The sequence below is a fragment of the Callospermophilus lateralis genome, chromosome 20 (assembly GCF_048772815.1).
Source record: "Callospermophilus lateralis isolate mCalLat2 chromosome 20, mCalLat2.hap1, whole genome shotgun sequence".
NCBI lineage: Eukaryota > Metazoa > Chordata > Mammalia > Rodentia > Sciuridae > Callospermophilus > Callospermophilus lateralis.
In genome coordinates this window covers 3,404,687-3,430,566 of record NC_135324.1, presented here as the reverse complement: position 1 = coordinate 3,430,566, position 25,880 = coordinate 3,404,687, and the positions used below count along the sequence as shown (strand labels likewise).

Below are 25,880 nucleotides of genomic sequence, written 5' to 3'. Positions count from 1 at the left end.
CCTAAAACCTCGGGGCCAGGAGGTGGCCACAGGACATTGGCACCTCCGAGGACTGTCACGGAGAGCCTTCGCCAGGCAGGATTAAAACAAAACGAAACAACAAAAAAAAAAAACATCCCAGCAGCTCGGGAGGCCCGAGGCAGGAGGATCGCGAGTGGGAGGCCAGCCTCAGCCCAAGCGAGGCCCTGAGCCGCTCAGGGAGACCCTGTCTCTCAATAAAATGCAAAAAATAGGGCTGGGGACGGGGCTCCGTGGCCAAGTGTCCCCAAGTTCCATCCCTGGTACCCCATGCCCCCCCTAAAAATAATGTCAAGGAGAGATAAAGTGGGGAGCAATGAATCCAGGGGGATTTACAAAGGGCAAGTGTGAATATTCAACTTTATTCCATCTTTTCAGACACTAGAGGATCAGAGAGGGTGTGAGGCACCTCAAGGTAACACAGCAAGGCTCGGGACAGAACACGGCCACCCTGATTCTCAGTCGGGCTCATCTCCTGGGGCCAGGGGTGGGACAGGGTGACCCGGGGGGTGGTGGAAATCAGGGTGCAGAGAGGAGGCACCCCGACCCTCGGGCGGCAGCCTCCACGCCTCCCCTTTGCTCAGCCCCCACCCTGGACTCACCTCCCCCATTTTTATAGCAGAGGTACGGGAATCGCCACACGTTGCCCAGGCCCACGAAGCCACCAGCGACGGACAGCACAAAGTCGATCTTGCTGGCCCACTTCTCCCGCTGCGGGGGCTTGCCCTCGGCCTCGTCCTCGGGCCGGGTGCCGGGGCTTTTCCCGGGAGACGGCTTCAAGATATCCTTGTGGAAGTCCTTCAGACACTGCAACTTCTCTTTGGTGGCCATCGGATCACTTTCTAGGCGGGGGGACACAACAGGACCAAAAGGTGAGGCCCATGCGGTGGCCCCCGCCCCCCCCCCGCCCCGGGGCGTCGCCGGCCGGCCTGATGCTCATTTTGGAGGCCGAGGCAGGAGGATCGCGAGTTGGAGGCCAGCCTCAGCCAGAGCCAGGCCCGGAGCCACTCTGGGAGACCCTGTCTCTCAATAAAATGCAAAAGTAGGGCTGGGGACGGGGCTCAGGGGTGGCGGTGTCCCCTGGGTTCCATCCTCAGTACCCAAAGCATAAAATACAGTCACCCTTGGGGACAGAGGACCCCATCCTGGGGTGCCCCCTGGCAGGCACACAGTAGGGCATCGAGCAGCGCCATGGGGTCAGCGGTTCCCAGGTAGCTGGGAGCAGAAGACCCCAGCTCTGGGGGTGCCGCAGCAGGCCAGGGGGGGTGGCCCGAGGACTTGGACGTGCAGGCCCAGGCCACACCAGGAGTCAGCGAGACCCACCTTTTCCTGTCCCTGGCTGGGGTGGGGGCCCATTGTTTCCCTGTCTGGCCACACGCCCACCCACAAGGCTTCCTGCAGCCCCGGGCAGCCCACCGGGCCCTTCCTCCGTCTGGTGGGGCATCCGCAAGGCCTCTCTCTGCCCTGTCCCTCAGGGTCCCGGCGACTGTAAAAATAGCCCCGGCGGCCACCATTGTTCCAGCCGAGCCCCGCGGCCCCGATGGTTATCGGGACGGCTCATTGTGGGCCGGCTGGGTGGGCCCATAAGGGGAGGATGTCTGGCCTCCCTCCGGCCCGGGGACAGTGTGGCTCCCGGAGCGGCCTCCTGGAGAGCCTCCTTACCCCAAAGGCCAGGTCCACCCTTTTGAGGGGGGCAGGGATGGAGCTCAGCGATTGCGCTTGGCCCCTGAGCCCGGTCCCCAGCCCTGTTGACGTTTTATTGAGAGACAGGGTCTCCCTGAGCGGCTCAGGGCCTCGCTTGGGCCGAGGCTGGCCTCCCACTCGCGATCCTCCTGCCTCGGCCTCCCGAGCCGCTGGGAGGCCAGGCGTGGGCCACTGCGCCCGGCAAAGGCTGGTTCCCCCCAGGAGCCAGGGCTGGGCAGCTGGTGGGGACCCCGAGAGCCCTCCCTCCATCTCTGGGCTGCAGGGGCTTACTTCTCACACCGGCAGAGAACCTTCTAGAAACTTGGGGGAGAGCGGTAACTGGGATTCCCCCGAGTCCCCTCGGTTCCCTCTGGTTTCCTGTGGAACCAGGATTCTAGTTCTTTCCATGGCCAGGGGCCCCCCGCCCCCCCCCCCCCCGGGTCGGGCTGCCTGGGGCTGAACCAGGGTGGTGGTGGGGGGGGCGGGGGGTTGAAGGGACAGGCAGGTGGCTGTCACCTGCCTGGCTCTGTGGGGTCCTCCCTGCTCCTGGGGATGGATCCCACTGCCATCTGCAACGGGGAACTCGAGGACCCTCACTGGGGCTGTCCCCCCCTCACTGGGGCTGGTCACTGCCCGCCCCCCACAAGAGTCCTTCAAATGCAGACGCAGGAGGCTCATGCAGGAGGCTCATGCAGGAGGCTCATTCGGAGGCCCCTGGAGCCCCCACCCTTCCAAGGACACCTGCTGACTCAGCTTCTGCGCCTTCCTGGCGCCCAACCCCGGTTGCCATGGCGACCACCCAGCTCCCCGCAGCTCCCTACCCCACCCCCCATCTGTCCTCCGCAACCTCAACCAACCGCAGCAGAGCCGCTTCCTCCCGGGGACACTGGCTTGTCCCCCTAAGGAATCCCAGAGTGTCAGCCTGGATCCCAAAGCCGGGAGCTCCTTCCCCGTGCTGGGTGACCTCAGGCAAGTGCGTCAACCTCTCTGGTCAAGGACTCGGGTGCCCGCTGCTGGGATCTGACTGCTCTAATCTTTACCAGAGCGTGGAAAGGCTTCTTCGTGCGACTCTGGGTGACATCAGCCGGGTCCAGATGCTCTGAGGTCACTGAGCCGAGCTGGTAGAGCAAGGACACCCGGGGCCTTCCCTGTCCCTCTCGGACGGCCCGGCCTGACCTCACATGACACCCTGGCTGCCGGGCCTCCGCCCATCTCTTATGGATTCCCAGTGAGGCCACTCTCCGGGACTCTCCAGCAAGGGCACCCCACGGGGCCGTGAGCGTCCGGCCACGGGCACGGGTCCCCTCTGCCGGCGTCCAACAGTCGATTTTCCTGCCGACATGAGCTGTTTTTCCTGGCCCCGCGCCCAGGGTGATTCTGTAGCGGCCGAGATACATAATTCCTCATTTTAAGAGCTTCCTCTTTGGTTGTGGCAGCCACCAGCCATCAGAGTGGCCCTGACCCAAGCGCTCTGGGAGGACACCTCCCGCTCGGCCCGGACTCAAAACCCTCCCCGTGTCTCGGTTCCAGGGATGGCGGCCAGATCCAGCCGTGCCTGAAGGCCACTTGCCAGCAGATCACCTGGTCAAGCTTTGCCAGATGCTACCCAGGGCCGGCCACACTGTGGGTTTGTAAAATAGTCCTTTGGTCCCCAAATTGTTAACCAGCATCAGACGGTCGAGTAGCCACTCTGGGCCAAAAACTGCTTATAAAGACAGTTTCCTGAGCCATCCCCAAATATTCTTGTGTTAAAAGCATCAGGGAGCTGAGTGCCGGGGCTCACGCCTGTCATCCCAGCACCTTGGGAGGCTGAGGCAGGAGGATCATGAGTTCCAAGCCAGCCTCAGCCAAAGGGAGGCCCTAAGCAGCGCAGGGAGACCCTGTCTCTAAATAAACCACAAAATAGGGCTAGGGACGGGGCTCAGGGGTCGAGGGCTCCCGAGTTCAATCCCTGGTACCCCCCACCCCCCCAAAAAAATAGCAAGACGCCTGTAGGTTGTTAGCTTGCAGCCTGATGATACATAAATACATATTAGATACCACTGAAAAAGGTAGCGAGACACACTGGGGTTTGGGGACAATGTGGGGCAGGTATTGGACTCTGTTTAAAATTAAAAAAAAAAAAAAAAAAAAAAAAAAGGAAGTGGGGACCACAGAGGTCCTCAAAGGACACAAAGTTTCAGTTACCTACAAATAAACTCCAGATCCCGAACATGATAGTCACTAACAATATGTTGCATTCAGAAGTCAGCGGCAGGCCCCGTGTAGGGGCGCAGGCCTGCCCTTCCAGCGGCTCGGGAGGCTGAGGCAGGAGGATCGCAAGGTGGAGGCCAGCCTCAGCCACTGAGCGAGGCCCTGAGCCACTCAGCGAGACCCTGTCTCTAAGTAAAATAGAAAAAGGGGCTGGGGACGGGGCTCAGGGGTTGAGCAGCCCTGGGTTCAATCCCTGGGACCAGAAATTTAAACAATAATAAAAATAAAACTAAAGGAGGCAGCTTCAAGCCACAGACCAGATGACAAATTAGGGAACTGGGTTCAAGAGCAAATAGGGAAGTGAAGGGCCCCGTGACCTGACGGGGAGATGGGGGGCGGGGCGAGGTACGTGATCAAGGAGGAGGTCCTGGGGCCCGTCCCTCATGTCTGCCACCGGACCCTCCCCAGGTTTCAGTCCCTGCCCCCAGTGAAGTGTCTAACAAGCGCCAATCAGTGAATACGATGAGCCGCGTCAGGAGGGACCTTTTAAGAGCCAAGTGTGGGGGGTGCAGTCCTGCCATCCCAGCCCCTGGAGGCTGAGGCAGGAGGATCCAAAGTTCAAGGCCAGCCTCAGCCATTTAGCAGAGACCCTGTCTCCAAATAAAATCATAAGGGGCTGGGGATATTGCTCCGGGGGTAGAAAGCCACTGGATTCAATCCTAAAATTTATTATTTAAAAAAAAAAAGGGGGGGGGGGCCGGCGCGGTGACGCACGCCTGTCATCCCAGAGGCTTGGGAGGCTGAGGCAGGAGGATCGCAAGTGGAGGCCAGCCTCAGCCAAAGCGAGGCCCTGTCCCTCAATAAAATGCAAAATAGGGCTGGGGACGGGGCTCCGGGGTTGAGTGTCCCTGAGTTCAATGCCCAGTACCAAAAAAAAAAAAAGGAAGATTTAATCATTGAGTGGAATCACGCGGTCAGTAGCCTTTGGTCATCTATTTCTGGGCAAAGGCTAACCAACACCCGGGTGGCCAGTTCTGAGCCAAGTCCATCCAGGAAACCCGGCATTGTTTTTTTTGGTTTTGGTTTTGGTCCCAGGGATTGAACCCAGGGGCACTGAACCACTGAACCCCATCCCCAGCCCGTTTTTCTATTTTATCGCCGACAAAGGGCCTGGCCTCCATCTCGCGATCCTCCTGCCTCAGCCTCCTGAGCGGCTGGGATAACTGACGGGGCCCCACTGCTCCATAGTTTTGCCCAGAATAAACCCCAAAACAAAGGTCACCCACACTCGGGGGACATGCCAGGGGGTTGAGGGGTGTGGCGTGGGTCATGGCCTTGCCGTCTTGTGTCATTTTTTCTCCTTGTCCAAACATCAGCAGGTGCCGGGTGTGGGGGCGCACACTTATAGCCCCAGTGACTCCAGAGGCTGAGGCAGGAGGATCGTAAATTGGAGGCCGGCCTCAGCAAGGCAGTTAAGTTCAGCAACTTAACAAAGACCCTAGGTGGCTGGGGGGACGGTGCTCCAGGCCAAGGTGGGAACCCGGATTTATCCTGTGCTGTGAGCTGTCCCAATGGGGACTCAGTCTGGTTCCTTCCTGGGCCTCACTTTTCCCTGGTGGCCTGGCCAATCCCGGCCTCCGGCTCTGAGAGGGGACATTTTTTCTCCTTGGTGGGGGTACCTGAGATTGAGCTCAGAGCCACTCGACCCCTGAGCCCCGTCCCCAGCCCTATTTTGCATTTTATTTAGAGACAGGGTCTCCCCGAGTGGCTTAGGGCCTCGCTTTGGCTGAGGCTGGCCTCCAACTGGCGATCCTCCCGCCTCAGCCTCCACTGGGAGGACAAGCATGTGCCCTGGTGCCCGGCCTGAGAGGGGGTTTTTAAGGGTTCTCCTGGGGGTTTTTGTGGGATTTTCCGATCACTGAATTCCCATCCCTCAGACTCATCCTTAGCTGAGGCCCTTGGACAGGGAACCACTTGGGACGGGTCGCTGGGACTCCCTTTTCCCCGGCCGAGGACCTCCCCCTGGTGACGCTCTGCAGGAGATGTCCCTGGGCCCAGAACGCAGCCCCCTGGTCCACTCCTGAGCAATCCCCTGGGTGACACCACGGTCACACACACACAGGGTGGGCGTCCCCCGGGGGGTTGGACTGGGTCCCCTGGGGGAGGAGATGGCTCTGGAGGTGAGCTGACAAGTGCTGGCACCGGGCTGGGAACGGGGGTCGCTCCCTGTCCCCCCACCATGGCCAGAGACGGGGTGGGGGCGGGGACGGGGGACGCGGTTTTATTAAAGGACCCGGAAGAGCACCGGGCACGTTCAGGACAAGGACAGGAGGTTCCCCATCCGCTCGTGGCCACCCAGAGCGGGTTTCGAAGGGACCTCAGGGTGACATTCTCAGGGGCCCGGCCTCTAGAGGAAAGGCCAGCCTCTACCCTGGAGTCAGACCCAGACTCCACCTTGGGTAACGGAGGCTGGAGCCAGAGGAGGAAGTTGGAGGCCATCTGGAGAGGGGGAGGGACATCGTGTCCCCCCCCTCCCCCGGGGCCGGGTGCTCGGGGACCTGTGGGCCCCAGGGGCCACCTGAGGATTCTGCACAGCAGCCTCCAGACTGGGCCTCCCTGGGATGGCATGGGTTGGGGGGGGGGTGTGCTTTGGAGGCTGAGGTTTGGGGACAGGTGACAGGGATCGGCAGGGGCTGGGGCCCTTCCCCCACAGCCCAGGAGGCTGCGGTGAGTCAGCTGACAACAGGCTCCCGGCACCCACGGAGCTAGCTGTCACCTCCTGTCCCCGGCAGTGCCACCCCCTCTCCACCCCCCAGCCCCGGGGCGGAGCCTGGCTTTGTGGGCCGTGGGTGTGGGCGGGGAGGGGTGGACGGGCCCCTGAGGCCCAGCAGCCAGGGCCATAAAGGGGCCATTTCCTGGGACTTCCGCTTTCTTAAGCTCTGCAGATTGTCACCTGGCCTCCTGTCACCTCCCCGAGGTGGCGGGCCCTCCCTTGCTCTACACACACACACCAAGAAGGGCCCTGGGTGACACACGTCACAAGGGTGTGGCCCCGGGCCCCGTGCCCACTCAGAACTGGGTGTCCCCGACTCTGTCACCAGGGCTCTGCAGGAAGCCACAGCTCTGTGGCCACCAGTCCCTGCTCCCGGGCCTCGGCCTCAGTGTGGCCATCTGGGCAGTGGGCGCAGCAGGGGACGCTCCCAGGGCTGGACGCATCGGCCAACAGCCTTCCGGGGAGGCCCCTGCCCAGCGCCACGGGGTCCCCTCCGTCACCCAGATCTGGAAGCCGGGTTTCTGGTCACCTGAAACCTGCAGAAGTGTCTGAGCACAGTTCCCCCAGGAGAGTCGCATACAGTGGCGCACGCCGGTCACCCCAGTGCCTGGGGAGGCTGAGGCAGGAGGATCCCAAGTTGGAGGCCAGCCTCAGCCACTTGGCGAGGCCCTAAGCAACTCAGGGAGACCCTGACTCTAAATAAAACACCAAAAGGGCTGGGGACGGGGCTCAGGGGTTGGGTTCCCAGAGATGGAGGAACGCAGCTCTGTCCCCAAGAGCAGACCCCGTGACAAGACAGCCATCGGGAGGCCAGCCTCCTCCGCAGCCCGCACCAGCAGGCCGGGCAAGGGCTCTTCTCCCAGAGCAGAAACCTGGAGGGGACCGTCCCCACAAACATCCCCCACCAGGAGGTATACAGTAGGCGCCAGAGGCTGAGGCGCAAGCCCTCGGTGCAAACCTGGGTAGATGGAACTCATATCTAAGTCTGTCGGGTCAGCAGATGTTGGTGCCGCGGTGACAGCGGGTGACTTCCAGCCTTTTCTAAGATGGAGCCTAACGGCAGCTACTGCAAGGAGAACCGAGCGTTAAAAATCCACACCAGGAGCCAACTCAGGACTGGGTGTCCCCAACTCTGTGTCACCAGGAGCCACAGCTGGGGAACCACTCCCTGCTCCAGACCCTGTCTCTAAATAAAATGCAAAATAGGGCTGGGGAGGGGGGGCTCGGTGGCCGAGGGACCCTGGGTTCAATCCCTGGTTCCTCCCCCAAAAAGTCTCCCTAAACCTAGTAGCAGCCTCGACCCTCAGCCTCGACCCTCAGCCTCAACTCTCAGCCTCGACCCTCAGCCTCGACCCTCAGCCACAGCATGGTGTCTCAGCGCTAAGACTCGGACTCAACAGCCCCGTCCTCCATTCAGCTGCTTCTCCCTGGGCCTCCCTGGCTCCTGGCCTCCTCAGCTACAGGGGCCATGTGCGGGGAGGGGACCTGCTGTCTCTGCCACTAAACTTGACTGAAGGGTGATATGGGTTCCCCCGAGTGGGTGGATCGGAGCACAGATGTGGAAATCTGCTGTCCACTCCCTCTCTTCCTGGGTTTTGGAGTGGGGACGGGAGACAGTTCCCTGAAGAGCCAAGCCGGGTGGCCCACGCCTGTCATTCCCGGCCACTCGGGAGGCCGAGGCAGGAGGATCGCGAGTTGGAGGCCAGCCTCGGCAACGTAAAGAAATAAAAGTCCCCAGGAGGTGGTGAAGCTAAAATTCGCCCGTCCACGCCCCTCGAGGCTGAGCTTGAAGGAGACTGCGAAAGCCCCGCTCCGTCCTCTGGGCTGTTCCCTTTCCCAGATGGGAAAACCCGAGGCCCGGGGAGGCGGAGGTTGTCGGAGGCTGAATCAAAAGCCTCAGCCTCTCCTGTTGGGGATTCGCCTCTGGGGCTCCCTCGAACGGCGGGGGTCTCCTAGGGTCAGCTCAAGTCCTCTCTCCCAGACCAAGACACCCCAGAGTTGTCCCCAGATCCCTTCCTGCCCACGCCCTGTCCACCCGGCAACCTACCTCGGGTGCGCTTGGGGACTGACTTAGGAGAGGGGGTGGGAGAAGAGAGGTTCCCATTGGTGGCCTGGGGGAGGGGGCGAGCTGGGGACCCTGGTGCCCTCCGTCCCCTTGTCCCCCGGGTCCCCAGGAAGCAGGAAGCCCCCAAGCACTCCCATGTCTGTCCCCTGCACCCTCCCCCACCCCCAGGGAGACTCCTGTCCTCGGAACCCCATTTCCCAGGTGACCACAGCTGTTGGTGACCTCACAGGACATGAGTCACACAAGAGGATCCAGGGTACTTCCAGCAAAGGGCCAGAGGCTCCGGGGGGCAGATGGGAACAGGAGGGGCCCAGCCAAGGTGACTTACGGAAGGGAGGGAGGGAGGGAGGGAGTCTCAGGACAGACCAGGCCAGGGAGGGCAGGGGACAGCCCCCCGCCTTGGTTCTATGCCTGAGGATATTTTGGCCATGAGGTCACAATGCTTCTTCCACAGTGGCACAGAATGTCTGCACTTCTTTTTTTTTTTCCTCCAGAAAAATACAGCTGTCATGAAGGAGGCTTAGGTGGCAGCCACTCCTCGGGAGGCTGAGGCAGGAGGATGGCAAATTGGAGGCCAGCCTCCACCACTTAGGTCTCAAAATGAAAAATTTTTTTAAAAAAGGGGGGGGGCTGGGCTGGGGGGTGTAGTTTGGTGGTAGATCATTTAGCATGTGGGATGCTCTGGGTTGGGTCCCCAGGACCAGGCACACACACACACAAAAGAAGGACCCAGAGAGGGGGGGGTCCCTTGGAAGCCACCCACCATTCTTGGTGGATGATGGCTCCTTCCTCAACTCTAATCCTCCCTCCTTTCTCTGGTGGTCACAGATGGCAGAATGTTCTGGAGTCCTGTTCCAGAGGGGCTGGGGACCCTGGTTTATCACTGTCACCGTCATAACGACAGTTTTTTTCCTAATTCCCAAGCTGGTGGGATTGAAATGCCACGAACTGCACCTAACACTGTGGACCTGGCACTGTACTAGGCAGGAGCCACTTGTGAATCAGCCTTCAGAGTTTCCTTCTGAAGTCATTTGTCCCTGAGGTTGGCTGCTCACTTATCTCCGAATTCATTCCAAAGGTCACATGCTATAAAGATAGCATCATCGTCTTAAAGGTCTTAGGGGACAAAAGGGACTTTTGGAAAAGTCTTTAAGTTATGCAAAATTCTCTAAGTGGGCAGCCAATCCCGGGCAGCCAATCCTGGGCAGCTAATCCTGAGCAGCCAATCCCGGGCAGCCAATCCTGAGCATCCAATCCTGGGCAGCCAATCCCGGGCAGCCAATCCTGGGCAGCCAATCATGGGCAGCCAATCATGGGCAGCCAATCCTGAGCAGCCAATCATGAACAGTCAATCCCGGGCAGCCAATCCTGAGCATCCAATCCTGGGCAGCCAATCCCGGGCAGCCAATCCTGAGCAGCCAATCATGAGCAGCCAATCCCGGGCAGCCAATCAGGAGCAGCCAAGAAATCCCAGGCAGCCAATACTGTCTCCCAGGGCTGAGTAGTGGGTGCAGCAGGCTCTACGACCCCAGCGCCCTCAACCCCAGTCATTCTCACCTATGAGGCGAGAGACTGCACCCCACTTGGCAGGTGCACCCCACTTGGCACTTCAGAGATGTTGGGTGACCTGCTCAAGTTTGCACATGAGCAATCAATGAATGGACTCCAGAATCCTAGACAGAACCGAGGTCTGGGGCATGGCCTGGTCCTGTCCTTTGATGCCACTAACTCCGTCCTTTGATGCCACTAACTCCGCCCCTACAACCCGATGCAGGAGTAAACGGAATTGCTATTATTTTATTTATTTATTTTTTATTTTTTATATTTGTTATTATTATTTTTTTATGGTGCTGGGGATCCAACCAACAGCATTGCCCGATGGCTCCCGTCTTCATGGGCTAGATGGCAGGGGCAGTAGCTGCAGAGGTGACAGCCAGAGGCCACGTGCTGATAATCCAGTGCGTTCCCATTTAATTTTTCTCCAGGATCCCTGCGGTGACAACCAACTACCCCTCAGGCTAGGGAAGAGATTTTCCTCCCCCAGCCGTTTAAACTCAGCCTCTTTAGAGTAATTAGTTGGCTCCAGTACAGAGGTGTGGCTAATCTCCCCAACTAACCAGGGAAAGGGACTGAACCCCAGGGTTTTCTCCTGTTCCACAGCTTCCAAAGACAGAGCCACAGCCTCCCTCCCTTCCTGCGTCCCCAGCTGTCCCCTAGCCCTCCTTTGAGTACCAGAGATTGAACCAGGGGTGCTTAACCACCGAGCCCCATCATTTTCTTTAGAGACAGGGTCTCGCTGAGTTGCTTAGGGCCTCAATAAATTGCTGAGGCTGGCCTCCAACTTGCGATCCTCCTGCCTCAGCCTCCCAAACTGCTAGAATCAGGGGCATGCACCCCCATGGCCGCCTTGAACTGTCCCTCCTGAGCCACCACAGGGCTTCATCAGCTCCTCCACCCTGTGCACAGGCTGGGCTATCGAACAAAAAAAATCTCCTTTTCCTCCTCGGGCACAAAGGATACCTGCGATTTAGGCCATCTCTATAAATAGCCAAGAAATCCATTCTCTTTAATTGACTCCTGTTATGTATTGGGTCACTCAGCTCCTCTGGCCCCCCTGATGGCGGAGTCCTCTATGAATTCCTCCCTGACACAGTCACTGGAGAGGAGGCAGCCTCCTGGCCTCCCCAGTTTTCTCCTTGAATCCCACAGCAGCCTCCTTTGGAGACCGTGCCACGCGGATCCGCCTGTCTCTGTCACCTCCGCCTGGGCTGCAGCTCTTCAGATTTTAGTGGGAAGCTAATGGTGCCACTTGCCAGCTGCAGGCGGTGGCCTCGGGAATGTGGCTTCCCCCTCGGAGCCTCAGTTCCACCGTCTGTGAAATGGGCTCTCTCCAAAGACACGGGAGAAAGCTCCAGGTAGCGCCTCAGTACACAATCGGATTTGCTCCCGGGGAAACCGGACACTGCCTCACCCCCCGGGGACGGTCAGATGTCTTTTATTTCAATGTGTTTGTAGGACAAATAGGGACGGTGGCCCTTCTTCCGCACCCAGCTAGGCCCCGGGAAGAGCGGAAATCAGACACCCCGGCTTGGAGGTGGGATCAGCGCGCTCCCTCCGTTGGGTGTGCCCTGTGGTCAGAGAGGCACATTCTGCGGAGGGGCCTCTGGCGGTGGCACTGCGGTCCCCGCCCTCCCAAGGCACCTCAGGCGCTCCCCAGACCACGTGAGTCTGCAAAGTAGGTTAGCCATCTCATTCGAGTGGCTCTCCTCCGGGACCTGGCCGGCGACTCTCCTGCAGCCGCGTCTGGGTGACGGCGGAGGACAGGTGTCCAGACAACCAGGAGACATCGGTGGCTGCCTGGAAGGGACGCTTGGGACCAGGAAACGAGGACTTCTGGCTCCCAGGGGCTGGGTCCCCCAAATGAGTCAAGACCAATCACTGGGTGTGACATCTGAGGTCACCCGACAAGACCACCTGCTCAGCTCCACCCTCCTCCCCAGAATGCAGGCCACGTCCTATCTGATGAGGGTACACCCCATCCCACCAGGCCACGCCCATTCCCGCCAGGCCACGCCCCATCCCGCCAGGGGCCGCCCCCTCCAACCCAGCTCTCCCCCAACTGACAAGACCACGCCCCGTCCGACCAAGCCACACCCCATATGTCCAGGCCACGCCCAGCCCCACCAGGGGCACGCCCCATCCAGCCGGGCTCTCCCCCAACTGACAAGACCACGCCCCATCTGACCAAGCCACGCCCAGTCCTTTTAGGCCACTCCCAGTCCTGCCAGGGGCACGCCCCATCCAACCAGGCTCTCCCCCCAAACGACAAGACCATGCCCCATCCGACCAAGCCACGCCCACTCCGGTTAGGCCATGCCCACTACTGCCAGAGGCACGCCCCATCCAACCAGGCTCTCCCCCAACTGACAAGGGCACGCCCCATTAGACCAAGCCACGCCCAGTCCTGTTAGGCCACTCCCAGTCCTGCCAGGGGCACTCCCCATCCAACCCGGCTCTCCCTCAACTGACAAGGGAACACCCCATCCGACCAAGCCACGCCCAGTCCGGTTAGGCCACGCCCACTCCTGCCAGGGGCACGCCCCATCCAACCAGGCTCTCCCACAACTGACAAGGGCATGCCCCATCCATCCAGGCCACACCCCATCCATCCAGGCCCCGCCCAGCCCCGCCAAGGGCACGCCCCATCCAACCCGACTCTCGCCCAATTGACAAGAGCAAGCCCCATCCCACCAGGCCACGCCCAGTCTCGCCAGGCCACGCCCCACCCGGCCAGACCACGCCCAAATCAGCTTGCGGAAGTTCCCCACACACTTTGGCTCTGGGCCAGGCCTGGAGAGCGCATGCCCACCGCACAGCCTGCTGTCACTCAGAACATCTGGCAACATTTTGCAACACTGTGTCCAAAGCATCCTCCCCACAGAGGGCTGGGGACCTGGCTGGGTGGCCCAGCGCTTGGCCTCCTCCCTGGGGGGGGCGCTCAGACTAAAGAGGGAGTCCACCACTTCAGGGTGACTGTCTGGGCACTTTCAATTCTCAATTTTCGCGGCTCAGAGTTCCCCCAGACTTCCCCGGCCCTCCAACACTCCCGCTGAGCAGAGAGGGGACACTGGGCCACTTCTCAATGACTGAAAGGCCAAAGGTCCTCACCCCACGAAGCTGGGAGGACGCTGCTTCCCCAGAAACGTCCAGCAGGCTGGGCCACACGGGGGTCACTCAGCCCAGAGACGGTGACTCTGGTTTTGTCTCTTGCAGGCTAAGAGACACGTCCAAGGTTGGAATGAGTAAATGTCACTAAGCCACCCTGAGAACACTTTAGTGTGACCGTGATTGAGACACAGAGATGTCTGCATCGTGCTTTTCAAATCCCAGAGCTCTGGGGGTGTCTCTGACCCAGTAAGTCCTCCAGGTGGCTCGGGAGGCTGAGGCAGGAGGATCCCAAGTTCAAAGCCAGCCTCAGCCAAAGGGAGGCTCTAAGCAGCTCAGGGAGACCCTGACTCTAAGTAAGATACAAAACAGGGCTGGGGACGGGGCTCAGGGGTCGAGGGCCCCCCGAGTTCAGTCCCCAGTATGCCCCCCAAGAAGAAGTACCATCCAAAAAACCCGTGTAGGTGCCATGGGGGGTGGGCCAGTAAACTGGGGAGCTGGGCCAAGGACCACTGCTTTCCCTAACCAGGACAAGACCCTGTGGGGACATGGGAAGTTATTTCCTTTTCTTTCTGGGGATCCACCCAGGGGCGCTTCATCCCTGAGCCCCCCCCGTCCCCAGCCCTTTTTATTTTTAATTTTGAGACAGGGTCTCGCTGAGTTGCTTCGGGCCTCGCTTTGGCTGAGGCTGGCCTGGAACCTGAGATCCTCCTGCCTCAGCCTCCCGATGCTCTCCCACTTTGACAGAGTGGGCAGCTCTGGTCTCTGAACGGCTCTGGCAATTTCTAAATGGAATTTCTGTCCTTAAAAAAAAAAAAAAAAAAAAAATATTCCCCTTAGACTCTTGCCAGGACTAACAGCCACCACGGAAGATACCCCCGGGGGGTGTCCTCAGGGAGACCCGAGCTTTCCTGTCACACAGGTTGGGCCAGAAAAGAGGCACCTGCCTGTCCTGCTCTTTGTGAGGCCCCATCTCGTGGCATGTGGATAACCGCGCTGAAACCCGGGCTCCCCGTTCTGACACGCGGCTTGGAGCTCTGTAGCTGTCCCCCTCGAGCCCCAATTTGCTCCCCTGTCCCCCGAGTTCAGTAAAAAACTGCCTTATGAAGCCGGGCGCAGGGGCCCACGCCGGTCGACCCTTGGGAGGCCGAGGCAGGAGGATCTCAAGGTGGAGGCCAGCCTCAGCAGCTTAGTGAATCCCTAGGCGACTTAGCAAAACCCTTGTCTCCAAATCAAAAGGGCTGGGGATGTGGCTCAGTGAGTGGTTCAATGTCCCTGGTTCAACTCCCAGTCACTACCAGCAGCCCCTCGGGAGGCTGAGGCAGGCGGATGGCGAGTTCAAAGCTAGCCTCAGCCAAAGCGAGGACCTAAGCCACTCAGCGAGACCCTGTCCCTAAATAAAATGCAAAACAGGGCTGGGGAGGGGGCTCAGGGGTTCAGCACCCTTGGGTTCAATGCCCAGGACCCCCCCCCCAAAAAAAGAGAGCAATCTCGGAGCACTGCACGGAGGAGGTGTCGGACAAACCAGAGGGAGAGCCGCTCTAAGCCTCGGTGGTCTCTTCTGCAAAATGGGCTTCCCAGGTGGGCACCCCCCACAAACAAGTCTCCAAAAGGCTTGCCACCGCCCCGCCCACGCGCACCTACTTCATCCTGGACACGGTCCAGCCTCTTGGGAGACGGCTCTTTCCCAAGGCCCGTGGCTACTCATTAACAGGCAGAGAGGCCTCTCTCGGGGAGGGGGAAGGGGCTGGACTTGGAGTCTGCTCCCGGCCTGGGACTTTGGGGACAGTGCCGCGCCCTGTGGGCACCCGGGTCAGGTGCACCGGATTCCACCTCTTCACAGCCGTTGGCGAACCTGGGAGAGGTCGCTTCGCCTCTCTGGGGCTCAGTTTCCCCATCTGTAGAATGGCGCTACGGGGTGAGGCACCCGGGATGGGGGTCCGTCAGTCAGCGTCGGACTCACTTAGCTGGGATGGCTACCCAAAAAGGGAGGAGCCAGGAGCTACACCTGTCGTCCCAGCTCATCAGGAGGCTGAGGCAGGAGGATCGCAAGGTGGAGGCCGGCCTCACCCACTTAGTGAGGCCCTGAGCATCTCAGCCAGACCCTGTCTCTCAATAAAATATAAACAAATGACAGAAGCCACCCGGGGAGACACCGAAGAGGACCAGCCAAGAAACCCCAGCTTCAGAGTTCTGGGGGAGCCTGAATTGTAAGATCCATTTTTCACCAAATGCAAAATTAAGGGATTCTCGATTTTCCGAGGTTGAAAATCGGTTAATAAACCGGCCCAAAGAGGAAGAATCTATCCATTCAACGGCTCTTAGAGACACCAGTGTGATCCTGGCCGAAAAGCAAGCAAATAAATGCCATCCACGGAGTGTCACCAGGGCCTATAGATTAGCTATCAGAGCTGTGTCAACGCCGGCGACTCCGCGGCCTGATAATCCACACAATGGCCCTTGCTCTTTCGAAATACCTGGGGGAACTGGGGTCAAGAGGGAGCTGCCTTCCGCCCCAGTGATTCAGCAAAAGCAAAACAAACCCAACAAAAGAAAAAAAAGCAAAATGCATGTGACTATTTTTACAGGACACAGGGACAGAGGGGACAAAAGGAATAGAGTTAATATTAAGTGTAAGGAAATCGAAGGGAGGGGGTGTCAGGTGTTGCCAGCCAATCTCTGGCAACGTCTCAGAAAGTTTGCAATTTTTTTTTTTTTTTTTTTGCCAATAGAAAGTTTAAGTGGGGCCCAGCTTTGGTGGCCCACACCTGTCATCCCAGCAGCTGGGGAGGCCGAGGCAGGAGGATCGCAAGTTGGAGGCCAGCCTCAGCCACTTAGTGAGGCCCTCAGCAACTCAAGATAAAAAAATGCAAGGGACCCGGGATGGGGCTCTGGGATACAATACTTCTGGGTTCAGTTCCAAAAAAAAAAAAGAAAAAAAGTTTAAGTTTTTATGAAGTTTAATGGGGAACAGGGGCCCATGGCTATAATCCCAGCCACTAGAGGCTGAGGCAGGAGGATCAAAAGGTGGAGGCCAGACTTAGCAATTGAGTGAGACCCTCTCTCTGTGGTTCAATGTCCTACTTAATGTGTCCTGGCTTAGATGTGCCACACCACCCCAACCAAAAAGTTTAACAAACAGATCAGAGATAATTATTATTATTAATATTATTATTTACAGTACTAACTATTATTATTATTATCATCATCATTATTATTTACTAATTATTATTATTATTATTATTATTATTATTATTTGCAGCACAAAGATTCAAACCCAGGACCTTATGCATGTGATGCACCATCTCTAATCTCCACCCCAAACCCCTGACCAGACAGAATTGGGACCAGAGCCCAAGGCCCCAGCTCACCCCGTGCCGTGGACCAACTGGTTCCCCCTTTTTTTGGGGGGGGTGGGTACTGGGGATTGAAGCCAAAGCGCTTAACCCCTGAGCCCCGTCCCCAGCCCTTTTTTCTATTTTATTTTGCCAAGTGGCTGAGGCTGGCCTCCAACTTGCGATCCTCCTGCCTCAGCCTCCCGACTCACTGGGATTCCAAGTGTGGGCCACTGCGGCCCAGCAGGTGGTCCCCACTTCCAGGACCAACTCGGCAAAGCTCTGTCCCCCCCCCCCACCAGACGCAGGCAAGGAAGGCTGTCCCCGAGAGAGGCCAGCGCAGGCACACAGGAGACGGGCCACCTCCAGGTGACGTGAACCAGGTCCTGGGTTCTCAGGAGTCTGTTTTCTCCTGGAGGCTGGGGGAGGCGCTGAGGTCCCCCCCAGATGGGGTCACCCCTGCCCCACGGGAGGCAGCGGCCCCGTGGGGTCGGGGGTCAAGAGCTACTTACATTTCGGGGCCTCCTCAGAAGGGACTGTGGTTCTGGTCTTGCACCTACAGCAGAGAAGAGAAAGAGAGACCGTGAGCACCCGGGGACACCAAACCCCCAAAGGGACGGGGACCAGGAAACCCACAGGTGTGGCTCAACAGGTGTGTGCGCAGGCGGGCGGGGGAGGGGGCGCGCCTGGCATCCCAGCGGCTGGGGAGGCTGAGGCAGGAGGATGGCAAGGTGGAGGCCAGCCTCAGAGATTTAGCCAGGCCCCGAGCCACTCAGCGAGACCCTGTCCCTAAATAAAATCGAAAAAGGGGCTGGGGACGGGGCTCGGGGGTTAAGTGTCCCTGGGTTCAGTCCTGGGACTCCAGAAATTTTCCTGCTGGTCTTCCAAGAACTGGGAACAGCCTCCAAATAGCTCCTCACCCCAGGCCCTTGGGCTGACATCCAATCCCGCTGCGGGGCCTCGACCCGACAGGCTGCCTGGGGACACTGGCTGTCTGCAAGGGCCTGGCCGCTCCGGGTTGGCCCCTGATTGACATCCGACTTGGCAGCCTCCGCGGCTCTTGGATCGGGGACACTTGGGCTCCTAAGAGGCTTCCCACCCGCATCCTTTCCAAGGTGGCGCGAGCCCAGGGGACGGGGCTGTGCCAGCTCCAGCCTGGTGACCTTGGGCCAGCAACCTGCCCTCAGCTGGGGGCCTCAGGGTTTTCCATGACAGACTGGGGACCCCCCGGGTCTATCTGGGTGCCTTTGTGCATTGATTTATTTTCCGTTTTGCGGTGGAGACGCGGCCTCCCGGGCTCCAGAGGTCTTCCAGCCTCAACCCCCAAATCCCAACCCTAAGGAGCAGGTCAGGCTCCAAGATCCTGCATTTCCAAGCAGCCCCCCCGGCTGTGTCCCTGTCACTGTTCTGGGGACGACCCCGAAGAGTGAAGGAAATAGAATAACAGGCCGCGCAAGGGGGTGCCCGCCTCGCATCCCAGCCACTGGGGAGGCTGAGGCAGGAGGATCGCAAGTTGGAGGCCGGCCTCAGCCACTTCGTGAGACCCTAAGCAACTCAGGGAGACCCTGTCTCTAAATAAAAAAGGGGGTTCTGGGGGCGCGGCCGAGTGGTGCAGAGCCCCCTGTGTTCAACCCCCGGTGCCAAAAAAATTAATAATCGTCAATTAAACTGCTGGTGAGTCCCCAATGGAGGTGAGAAGGGACGCGGGTCCCACATCTCTGCCCGGCGGGTGGCCACCCATCCTGGTTGGGAACTCGGTCACGGTCCAGGTAATACATAGAGTGGAAAGGGCCTTGCAGGTGACAGATTTGGGTCTTTCCAGCACAGTCTTTGTTCCTCTCTGCACAAGGCTCAGTCTTTGTCGTTCAAAGACAGAAATTACCCTGAGCTGCTCGGACCTAGGGCAGAGGCCAGTCCCCGGGCTGCCCTGGAGCTGGGGGACGGACGGCAGGAGGCCACCGTGGAGCCTCGACCTGCCTCCTGCACCCCCTCACACCGAAAGCAAATCCACAAGCACCAGGCAGCCCGACCAGAGACTCTAGGCTGAAGGGTTGAAGTTGCACAGCACAGACATTCCTCTCTCTCCCCACCATCTGCTGCCCGGGGTCATGACCTTGAACTCCCCCAGGAGCAGGACGTCCCCCTCCCACCTGCCTGAATCAGATGGGTGTCCCATGCCCAGCCCGGGGCGCTTCAGGACAGGGGTCAGCACCAAAGGGGTACTGTGCCGCTCAGCACCACCCACAGTGCATGCTGGAGGCAGGGTGGGGACAGGAGGGGGTCCACCTAACACCTCCCACTGTGGCCTGAAGTCATTTTGCAAAAGCAAAACCAACAGTTGGGGGGGTGCGGTGGTGCGCGTCTGCCATCCCAGCGGCTCGGGAGGCTGAGGCAGGAGGACCGCGAATTGGGAGGCCAGCCTCAACAACTGAGCAAGACCCTGTCTCGAAATAAAAAATAAAAAAATTAAAATACATAAAAAATTTAAAAGTGGCTCAGCTAATCAGTTTATATAACCAGGTGGGGACCAGGGTACAGGGTGGTGGCTCCGGAGCACTTCTGTGGGAGGCACAAGAGACGCCTCAGGACAGAAATAGATCCCCCAGGCACCTGCGGGAAGGAGCTGGGGGCTCATTTTTTTCTCTTTTTTCCTTTTTAAGGTTCGTTCTCATCTCGAATCTTCTACTAATTGTGGCAGAAAAAAAAAAAACCCACATGGTCCCCAAGTTCCTGTATTTCCCTAAAACCTGGAGGCTGCACCTCGGCTCAGAAAAATCCGCACCCAAAGTGGCCTTAGGACCCCTGGAAAAACCCGTAGGACAACGGTACCCTCCAAGAGGACCCAGGGGGACGCGGTGACCTGGACTCCCACAGAGGGGTCTCTGAGCCCAAGCGTTTGGGAGTCTTCTAACCCGACCTGTGTGATCTCGGCCGGTGAGGACCAGAGAGGGCAAGGGAGTCCACGAGGTCACACAGCAAGTCAGAGACCCGAGGGGCATTCAAACCCTGGAGCCCAGTAAAGACTCTTTGATTTTCTGAGGGCTTTCGCCGGTTACTCATTAACCCCAACTCCGGGAGGGCGTTGGTCTGTTTTGTTCAACAGCCACATCACCGACCCGCTGGTGCCAGGCACGGCGGGTGGCACACGCTGTAAACGCGGCGCCTGGGGAGGCTGAGGCAAGAGGATCGCACCTTGGGAGGCCAGCCTCAATTATTGAGTGAGGCCCTAAGCAGCTGAGCGATAAAAAGGGGCTGGGGACGGGGACTCCGTGGTTCAGTGTCCCTGGGTTCAACCCCTGGCACCCTCCCCCCGCCAAAAAAAAAAAGAAGTCCAAACCACGGGCCTCCTTTCGGGAGTCAGGGAGGCCGAAATCCTCAATGTCTGTGCTGAGCCCCTACTAAGGGCCCGATCCCGATGATGGGCACTGGGGCTTCTGTCCCCTGTCCTCAGTGTGTCCTGCATCCAGTGGATTAAGTTGTTGAAGCCGGCCTCCACGGAAGGCTCTTGAGCAGGAGTGTGGTCTTCTGAGAAGTTGGCTCCCGGGGGCCACAGCGAGGGGGCACGGTGGCTGCCCAGGAGGGCTTTGGTGACATGGGCCCGCAGAACTACATGACGGTCTGTGGAATCCCTCAGGGCCCAAGCGGCAGGTGACAATCAGCCCGGAGCCAGAGGGCGGAGCCCTGGGGACCTCCCCCTTCCGGCAGCACCCAGGGAGCATGACTCGGCCCAGACCCAGGCGACCGCACTCCCCACCCCCCCACCCCCAGCTACTGGCATCCTCGGGTTGAGGCCTTTCCGCTGGAAAGGACGGCGGCAGTGACTCACTTGGCACTTTTACCGTCTGTGACAAGTCACCATGGCAACGGGACTTGCAGAAGGCCCCTCCTCGGGGGCCGTCCAGGGAGCCGCGTCCCCGGCCTTTTTTATATTTTTAATTTTGAGACAGGGTCTGGCTTCAGTTGCTTAAGGCCTCTCTAAATGGCTAAGGCTGGCCTCCACCTTACGGTCCTCCTGCCTCAGCCTCCCAAGCTGCTGGGATTATAGGCCTGGCCCCATCCTGGATTCTTGGATTCAGGACGCCCTCCCCTGTGCCCCTTTTGGAGGGGACTCTTACCTAACCCCCCCCTGGGACCAGAGCTTCCTGTGAGGGCTTTTATCTTCCCCTGCTGACAGATGCGTCCACCAGACCTCAGCCTCCTCCTCCGTAAAGTGGGCGGGCAGGTTGACTGGATGACCTCCCTCACGGTGCCCACGCTCCACCGTCCAACGGACCCCTCTTGGTCACACCTGTCCCCGGGTCCGGTTTGCCCGCCCTTGGCGTCACCACCTGGATTGTTCATTAACCTCCTCCTGATAGACCTCTTGGTATACACTCCCTCCTCCCGCGAGGCTGAGCACAGGGACCGTTTTCTGTATGCCTGGCGTGCAGTAGGTGCTCAATAAATACTGGCCGTATAGCCAGTGGGACAGAGATGGGCTGAGGCGTGGAGGGGACTCTGCCGTCTGTTGTCCTTCTACCCTGTCCTAAGTCATTTATCTGGTGAGCTCAGGTGCAGAACTGCCACGGGAGAAGGGGTAGTCAATGTGGGTCCCTAGCCGGGGCGTGAGGATCGCAAGTTGGAGGCCAGCCTGGGCCACTCTTTGCAAGACCCTGTCTCAAAATAAAATAATAATAATAATAATAATAATAGGGTCCGAGCTGGGGCTTGGTGGCGCACACCTGTCATCCCAGCGGCTCAGGAGGCTGAGGCAGGAGGATCGTGAGTTGGAGGCCAGCCTCAGCCATGGCGAGGCTCTGAGCAACTCAGGGAGGCCCTGTCTCTAAATAAAATGCAAAATAGGGCTGGGGACGGGGCTCAGGGGTCGAGGGCCCCTGGGTTCAATCCTGGGTCCCCCCCTAACAGGGTCCTGCTGTGCCACCTCAGGTCAAGTTCAAAGCCACTGGGTGGGAGTGTCTGGTTCACTGAGCTGGACGCTGTCCACCGTGGTCAGGCAGGACAGGCCGAGGAGGTCAGCAGTTCCCGGTGACCGGGACGCATTGGCAGCGCTGGGTTCTGACGGGCCGAGCAGCCCCATTGGCAGGACCGGGGGCAGGTCCTACCCCCTGAAGGATCCCTCTGTACTTGATACAGTTATTATTATTATTATTATTATTTAAATTGTTTCTGATTTGTGTTACTTTTGTAATTAAAAAGTGAATCTTCTCCAGGCCCCGGGGCAAGCCCACGCTGGGAGGCTGAGGCAGGAGGATCACAAGTTGGAGGCCAGCCTCAGCCACTTAGGGAGGCTCTAAGCCACTTAGACCCTGTCTCAAAATTAAAAATAATAATAATAATAATAATAATAAGGACTGGGGATGGGGTTCCGTGGTAGAGCAACTCAGGATCTAGTCTCTGGTGCCCAGAAAAGAAATAAAAATATTCCAAGACTCTATTCCGCAGGACGCTCATTCGGGATTTTCAGGATGCGCCTGGGATCTCACTTTATTTTCTCCCTCCTTGAAATTGCTCAGGCTGGTCTGGAGTCACGAGCTTCCCGAGATCCTCCTGCCTCAGCCTCCCCAGTAACTGGGACTGCAGGTGTGCACACACCAAATACGGCTTATTTATTTATTTATTTTTTTTTTTTTTTGGTACCAGGGCTGGGACTCAGGGGCCTTCGACCCCTGAGCCCCGTCCCCAGCCCTATTTGGTGTTTTATTTAGAGACAGGGTCTCGCTGAGTGGCTCAGGGCCTCGCTGTTGCTGAGGCTGGCTTCGAACCCGCGATCCTCCTGTCTCAGCCTCCCAAGCTGCTGGGATGAGAGGCCAGGCCATTCTTCTGACCTGGGGACAGTTAGGGCGGCTGCCCCTCCTCCAGCCTGAGCCGCACCCCGGGGGCCCTTTGTTTTAGGTGTTTTGTTTTTAGAAAAACAAATTCCTGCTCCTCAGCCCCAACCCTAGCCCCAGCCTCAGCTCGGATTTCCAAAGGCAGCCATTGTCCAGGTGAGGCGGGAGGAGAAACCCACAGGGCCCTGTGTCCATAAGTCACCCGACGGCCACTCCCCCATGTTTCCAGAAATACCTTAGGCAAGACTCCCTGGCACAGAAATTGCTTTGTACCCTAACCCATGGCTGGGCCACCCTGCGACTCCTGGATCCCAGCAGCCTCGTTCTCACCATGAGGGCTCTCCAGGCTGGACTGGCTTCAGTCCTGCTGTCTCCCTGCTGACCTCAGAATACAGCCCAGGCCCACCCAGCCAGCCCTCGGGTTCCTCGGCCATCTGGCTTCTGCTGAATCTAACCCTGGATGGAGGAAGTGGTGGCATCGCAGCCTCTCGGGAGGCTGAAGGAGGAGGCTCATAAGGTGGAGGCCAGGCTCAGCACCTTAGCAAGGTCCTGCCAGGCATTTCCAGAACGAGAGCTCCTCCCCAGAAGCCATGAAGTCGAACCAAAGCCCTTGACCAGGGCAGGTTGGCCAATGTGGAAAAGTGAGACACAGCCCCCAGAGAATCGGGGGCCGGGCACGGTGACGCACACCTGTCATCCCAAGCAGCTCGGGAGGCTGAGGCAGGAGGATCACAAGTTAGAGGCCAGCCTCAACCACTTAGAGCCTAAGCAGCTCAGGGAGACCCTGTCTCTAAATAAAATATTTTTTAAAAAGGGCTGGGGACGGGGCTCAGGGGTCAAGGGCCCCTGAGTTGGACCTCTGGAGCGCTGGCGACACCCGCTAATCGTCAGCTCGGTGGCCCAGCTGGGCTTTACAGCTTACCACAGCTTAGGGCGCCTCATCTCCCCCAATCCCCTCAAGGACGCCGTGGGGCTGGCCCTAGTGGGTGTCCTGGCTGCCTGGACGGTCCAGCTGAGGTTCAAAGAGAGACTCACCCAAGGTCACCATTGAGACCGAGCCCAGCTCAGCTGCCCCAGAGCCCAGCTGCCTCCTGCCTCTGGGATCCCCCAGCTTCACCTGCCCAGGGGGGGGCCCCGCAGGCCACGCCCACTTTCCAGATGAGGAAACCGAGGTCCAGCCAAGGTGGCCCAAGGTCAAGAGCGGTTGGAACCAGGGGAGTGGGGGGGGGGACACAGCCTCTGGCCATTCTGCCAGTCCCACGGGGCTGTGGATTCTCAGCCTGGGGTCCTCCCTGAAACATCACCCAGGTGACATGCCTTCGCCACCCCCTCCAGTGGCCACCTCCTCACGCCCACCCCACGGTGGCTCCCCCGGGGTGACTCCCCGGTCCCTGGTCGAGGGAGACAGGCGGTTGCTAAGCGCTCACCCGCTCTCTCTCTCTCCCGTAAAAATAAACTCCTTCTGGCTGCGAGACGCTGGACCAGGTCCCCTCCCCTGGAAGCCACCAAAAATAAATAAATAAATAAATAAATAAAATTCTTCTTTTTTTTTTTTTCCATTTGACAAAGCCCTCCCTCGGGGACATTGACTCAGGGCCCGATTTGCCCAAGTCCAAAGGGAGCCCCCCCCCCCCCCCCGGGATCCCGAGACCCTCCGTGGGAGCTGCTGGGTGGCTGCTGAGCTGATTGATGTCCCCAGGCCGGAAATGGGGACCAGGCTGCCTCCCAGGCCTCTGGGGCTGGTCCTGGGGGGAGGCTGGGAGCTGGCAGGAGCCGGGGGCAGGGACCAAAATAGCCAAGCCGGTGGCCCTGCCCAGCACACACCTCCCTCTGGGTGTCCAAGAGGGACGGGGACGGACGGTGGCCTGCAGGTCCCCTTCCAGAAGGTCTGGGGCAGGGGGGACAGAGGTGGTCCCCCCAGAGTCCCCCCCCTCTCCCGGGGCAGCCTCCCTAGTGGGAGGGGCACGTGAGCCTCCAAACCCAAAGAGGAACCCGCAGGGGGAAGGGGAAGCCCGAGCCAGAGGTGCCCCCCGGGGCCACCTCGCTGCCCACGGTGGCCTGGCGGTCCCTGCCCCAGGCCTTGGTCCGGCCACTCAGGGCCACCTGCACCCACAGAGGCAGCGCGGTGCAGCCCTGCCTCCCGGTCGCCTCTCCTTCCCATGCGGTGCCCCCGCCCTGCAGAACCCGTGGGGGCCATGGAGCCCCTTTGGGCACGGGGGGTGGGTGGGGGGGACACCCTCCCAGGCACAGATCCCAGGACCCGGCCACCACACTCAGGGACACACACACACGTGCGCAGGGCCAGGGACTCCCCGGGAGGCACGGTCACACCCGGGTTCACGCCCACGAGAGAGAGAGGGGACACAAGTCCCCGGGAGCCACGGCCACCACCGCCCGCAGGTAGGCGCGCAGCCCGGGGGGACCCGGGGAAGGCACCCGGCACTGGGCCGCCCACGTGCCCGCGCTGCAGGCGACCTGGGGAAACGGCCACCCTTTCGGGCATCCGCGGGGACCACCACGGTCACCACCGGACGGACAGAGGGACAGACGGGGGACACCCAGGCGCGCACCCACCTGCCGCCGCCCCGCGAGCCCGGGAGACCTTTGGGCTGGGGGTGTGTGTGGGGAGGGGGACAATAACACCGTCCCCCCCCGGGTCCCCCCCGGGATGGAGGTGGACAGGCCAGGACCTGGAGCGCGGGATCCGGGGGCAGGGGACGGCGGCGCGCGCCCGGCTGCGTGTCCCCGCGGGTACCTGCGGTGCGCCCCGGCTCCAGGGCTCAGGAGCGCTGCCCGGGTGCCTGGGTCCCCGGCCCCCTCGGCGGGCTGTGCGCCGCGAGGTCCCTCGGGGCGTCTCGGGGCTCGAGGTTCCCGACCGCGGGGCACTGGGCCACCCGAGCGCGGCGGCGGCGGCGGCGGCGGTGGCCAGGCTCCGGGGCTCGGCGCTGGCCGCGGCGCGGAGGACGCGGTGATTTATAAGCGGCTTCTTCCTGACCTCGCGTGTCTGTTGTCTGCACAGGCAGCGCTCAGCATCGCCCATCCTGCTGGGTGGAAAAATACCAGCTCGGCCGGGCCGGGGGCGGGGCCGGGGCGGGGCCGGGGCGGGGCCGGCCGGGGCGGGGCGGGGCCGGGCCGGGATGGGGGCCGGGCCTGGGCGGGGCCTGGGCGGGGCCTGGTGAGGCCGGCCTGGGGCCTGGGCGGGGCCTGGGCGGGGCCTGGTGAAGCCGGCCTGGGGCCTGGGCGGGGCCTGGGCGGGGCCTGGGCGGGGCCTCCGCGCCCCGCCCCGCCCCGCGCGCGCAGACACACGCACGCACACACAG

General features: G+C 60.0%; 1 protein-coding gene across 3 annotated transcripts in view; it reads right to left on the bottom strand.

Annotated features, from left to right (window-relative positions):
* The window catches only part of Slc6a6 (solute carrier family 6 member 6), a 58,342-nt gene extending 32,740 nt beyond the window's left edge, over nt 1-25,602 (bottom strand). Inside the window, exons 1-3 of one of the 3 annotated variants that reach the window (XM_077106188.1) lie at nt 25,556-25,602; nt 17,245-17,288; nt 621-860 (exon numbers count right to left, since the gene is read on the bottom strand). In XM_077106188.1, the coding sequence (XP_076962303.1) occupies nt 621-849 (229 nt within the window). In that variant the 5' untranslated portion in view covers nt 850-860; nt 17,245-17,288; nt 25,556-25,602. Of the gene's footprint in view, nt 1-620; nt 861-17,244; nt 17,289-23,987; nt 24,009-25,315; nt 25,358-25,555 lie in introns of those variants that run through there. The other 2 variants (XM_077106187.1, XM_077106189.1) reach the window with 2 other exon arrangements.
* Between the last annotated feature and the right edge of the window lie 278 nt (nt 25,603-25,880).